The sequence below is a fragment of the Ascaphus truei genome, chromosome 5 (genome assembly GCF_040206685.1).
Source record: "Ascaphus truei isolate aAscTru1 chromosome 5, aAscTru1.hap1, whole genome shotgun sequence".
Lineage (NCBI taxonomy): Eukaryota > Metazoa > Chordata > Amphibia > Anura > Ascaphidae > Ascaphus > Ascaphus truei.
In genome coordinates, this window is record NC_134487.1 from 77096570 (window position 1) to 77101448 (window position 4879).

Sequence of the window (4879 nt, forward strand, 5' to 3'; positions counted from 1 at the left end):
GTCCAGTCCTGTTCTCTGGGGCCAGTCTTGCTCCCCTGTTCCTCTGCTTTTGGATTTCCTGTTGACGACCCCAGCCTGTGACCCCGGCATACCCTTGCTACCTGCCTCTGACCTCTGCCTATTACCGGACTACAATAACTTCCACCTGCCTCCAACCTCAACCTGTGACCCTGACTACGAAGATTGCCGCCTGCCATCGACCCCTGCCTGTGACGGCAACGATCCTTGCCTGTCTTTTCTGTTCCGGCCACGGAGGTCTTCCTGCACCTGGAGTCTCCCTGTGATAGTGTTTAACCCATTAATGCTTGAACATCATCAGTACCATGTGAGTGTACCTTTTTCCCCCTTTGGGTATATACTGTACTCTAATAGAGTTGTTGCACTGTTGCATATTGCACTATTTTTAATTCTATATATACTGAGAATTAATATGAGAGAACTTCAATAAAGAAATAGTTTGAGAATTACCTACACCTTAAATCCAAAAAGTTTCTGTTGTGAGTGCATGTATCTGGATCTCCCTTCTGTATATAGATTCACTCCACTTTTTTCTTTCTTTTTACATTTCCTGAGTGTATTTGCACTCCTTTTTTGGTCTACTGATCAAATTTATTTCTGAAAGAAAAACTAATTTTGCACTAAAGGTGGGTAAATACATTGAATAATAAATTACAGATGATATAGAATATGTGGATATGAATAACAAATCCTTATTAGTACCAGAGTACGTATCTTTAAATGCCAACTACATGAGAACGTAAGACTTTGGAAAAGGGCTCATAAGCATATGGAAATTGGATTTGATGTTTGTAATGACCTACTTTTGATATCTCCCATTGCAGACCCTCCCAGCACGCAATAGGCTAATACACTAATGTTGGGTTGTTAATTGCTATAAGAGAGAGGTGAAATAATGATTATATACACACACTCACTCACACTCAGTATTTCATACAGAAGTGGTTCCATCTTCACATTCTCGGTCTCCTATATTGATGCTGGCTGTAATCACAGATTCCTCTTGAGTTGATAAATTCTCTGGTTGCTTTACACAATGTGGAAGGTTACCACAAAAATACATGTATATCCATGGGTTGGCACAGCTGTTCAGGTTCCCAAGTAGCATTATAATGGTGAATACTGCACCTGAAGAAATAATTAAGAATATATTTTAATTAAAAATACAGACACTTTTCAGCCTCTACATTGTTAGTGTGTAAATGTTTTATTACCGAAAAATATCTACTTTTGATTACTTCATTTAGTTGCTGTAACATTTATTTTTACATCTTGCTCAGTAGCTTTAGATCCCTTTTTGCCCCTTTAGCACCTTTATCATTCCTATAGTCAAAAGTACACTTGTAAAGACATGGGAAATGCAGACCGCTTTTCAAAGCTGCTCTCTTATGGACTAATTTGTGCTGGCATTATGATAGTACACGAGTCTGTTATATCTGAATTTCTTTCAATTCACATTATTGCAAGCACATATTTAATACAACCCCTTTAAAATGGTTTCTATTCTGTAGTTCAAAATGACTATACTCTACTATTCAAGTAGAGGGGTTAATACTTTCTTAGTGGCACCGAGTTCTAGTGCTACAGGGTGGTGATGATAACTGCTTATTTAGTGGCCTAACATGAGCGTTCTTCATATATTACAATAAAGTGTACAGACCTTTGAAGCCCCACAAGTATTTTTTTTATGTTTGCTGTAACAATGCTCTCCTTTCTTCAGGGACATAGCCAAAGCCAGTGGGGCCAGCTAGGAGCCCAACCACTGAGCACAGCCATTCAGTAGGGCAGGCAATGCACATACTGTACTAAGAAAGTTCGACATAGCAGACTTGTAAAATGCTTGAGAATAACAAGACAGTTGCAAAGACTAGTGACGACAAAAAGCAAAGAAAAGCTGCTTTCTTCTACTGTCCATTCAAGAAAAGGATATGTTCAAAAAGTGAAAACTGCACCCTCTGTATGTGCATTTCAGTGTTTTTGCATATGTATGTACAGTATGTATATATAAGTACAAGTGGGGCTCACTGTGTGTCATTTTAACAAAATGGCGTCTTGCTTGAGCATGCTGTGCAGTTCAACAATTTGGGAGGTCTTCACCATCTCAATTTACATAAGAATTTTTTTTTTGTTGATTGCACTCAAAAATGTAATATTGTCACAAGGACATTTCACAAATTTCTCTTTTTTGCAGTGAAAACACATTTCAGGATTGCAGCCTTTCCTCGGCTAAAGTGATGGCCATGCAAACAATGTTGATATATACATGTTGTCTTCCTTTTTCTGCATACAGACTATAGTGATATCATGATGGGCTCTGGGGAGAAAGAAAAAGAGAGAGGGGAAAAACATGGGGGAGGCGCTACCTCTGGGGGCGGATTTTCTAACTTATTTTTATCACTTGTTTGCACAGCTATTACTCCACCTGATGAATGGGCTGTGACCCTCGCAACGTTTTTCTCTACAAAAAAAAATAAAAAGAGAAATATGTGACCATATCAAATTTTTGAGTGCAATCAACTAAACTTCATTGTATATGTGTATAACACACACACACACACACACACACACACACACACACACACACACACACACACACACACACACACACACACACACACACTGTACATTATAGAAACTTGGGTCTCTTCTGGTGTGATATTTTGACATTCACTTGTATGTTTATTTCTTTGTTACACCTTACCAATGCCCTTGCAATACATTAAGCTATATTCCTTGCAGAAAGGAGAATGGGGAAAGAGATTTACTGTGTATGCAAAAATCAAATGTACAGCGCCATGTACACTGTCGGTTGCTGTAAAAGAAAAATATGATATATATATGTATTTATTTATTATTAAAGAGGTACATTGTATTTCTGTTATTTTACTTTTCCTTTGTTGAGGTAGCCTCTCCACTCATTTTTGGCATTATATTATTTATTTATAAAAATGGTTTACCAGGAAGTAATACATTGTGAGTTACCTCTCGTTTTCAAGTATGTCCTGGACATAGAGTTAAGACAAATAATAAATGGTTACAAATACAGTTACATAAGTGAACAGGGTATACATTATATACTATGTTAAAATAGAAAAAAAGATCAGGGGAAAAAAACAAAATGTGTGGCCAACACAGTATGCATACATAGAGAATATAGGCAAAATACCACCAATATAAAGTAGATCTCTACTTACAATTTATTTGACATCAGTTTCAATTTGGGAACAAAGGAGAACAACTAACGTTTCAGATCCACACAGGACCTTTCATCAGGCATTATATGTTAGAAATGTGATTGGAAACATTGTCATGGCTGCCTCCAGTACACAATTACAGTATGATATATAAATTACATGCTCAGTGTCAAAGTGCAAATATTGGCAGCTTGATATATATTCCTCTGTGGAATGAAAAGCAGGTGATTCTAGAATAGTACATGTAAAAATGTAGCAGTACAGCAAGTGGCTATGAAACAGATAGCATCTTACCTTCTGTGACACCACTGGGAGACCAGACAGCCCATAGCTGTACAATGAAGAAAGGTGTCCAACACAAAACATATGCAACAACTGTAACCACTGTCATTTTCACAGTCTTAATCATAGCCTTTGATATACAGTTGACACTACTTGCCCTAGATGTCATATTTTGCTGCTGATCTTGAAGCTCCAAATCATTATGTTGCTTCACGTATATGTTCATTTGTATTGTTCTACAGATTTTTATCTGGCATAGAATTAGTATAGCTACTGGAATGAAAAAAATTGCTACAAAAATCCAGGTCACGTATGTCCTTGAGCCCCAAGGTTGGATGAATTCAGCCCAGCATTCAAAAATGCCTGGAGCAATTTCTGTCTTAGAGAAAATAAATACCTGGGGGATGCTGAGTATCAGAGCAATACACCAACTTGTGCAGAGTGCAGAATTCCACAGAGCTCTCTTCTTCTGAAAAGTGACCATGGGATAACATATTGCTTGAAATCTGTCCACAGTCATGACTACTATCATATATGTAGAGGCAAACATGCCAACCAGTTGCAAATACTTGATGATTCTGCACATAGGATCTGGTCCAATGAAGACATCTGTGATATCCCAAATCAGCTGTGGAAGAACTTGAAAAAATGCCACAATTAAGTCAGCTAAGCTTAAATGAAGCATAAACACATACATCCGAGACAACTTCTTCCTTCTGCTCCACAAAACCAAAATAAGAGTGATGTTTCCAATTGAGGCTGTCAGGAATATTATACCCAGAACCGAAATCTCAATGTGTGCTAACTGCTCGTCCCTCCCAGACCTACCAATGACATTTGACTTGTTGGTGATATTTAGATTAGGGCTTTCCATCTGGTAGGAATTTTCTTGCACAGAAAATGAAAAATTATTCATCATCCAAAAAGGCAGCCTAATTGTGTTGGTGTCTTCCAGGTGAGTTTAATACCTATTGCTGTATAGTAGCAAATATAAGTAGATACTGTAACAGTATTCATTCGGCTATCAAATGAATGCAATGAAAAAAATGATCTTCCTATATGAATGAACCTGCATCAGTAGTCCTGTGCTTGGCTAGAATTCTTTCACTCATTTCCCCTCCCCTTCTCCTTCTCACCAGCGTGAAATTTGAAGGGCTCCGTGCAGCTGTCATTTATGTAGCTTCAGAATAATTTTGCTGCCTTTGCCAATAAAATGGCAAGACGTGAAAAGAATTAAACGAAACGGAACAAGTACATTACATCTTATAACAAAAAAAAATTATCATTTAAAAAAAGGTAAAGGCGAAGATTGTCTTGTGGATTTTGGCATGTAAAATATAGGCTCTGCATGATCTGTAATTAATGATGATATCAAGAAAAGTAGC

The 4879-nt window shown here is 37.5% G+C and overlaps 1 protein-coding gene across 1 annotated transcript; it reads right to left on the minus strand.

The window, feature by feature from the left end:
* Positions 1-545: 545 nt before the first annotated feature.
* LOC142494395 (arg8-vasotocin receptor-like) lies at positions 546-4544 on the minus strand. The gene is made up of 2 exons (XM_075598936.1): positions 3507-4544; positions 546-1146 (listed from the first exon to the last, which is right to left on the minus strand). The coding sequence occupies exons 1-2, from the start codon at positions 4411-4413 to the stop codon at positions 950-952; spliced, it is 1104 nt and encodes a 367-aa protein (XP_075455051.1). The 5' UTR covers positions 4414-4544; the 3' UTR covers positions 546-949.
* Positions 4545-4879: the final 335 nt, after the last annotated feature.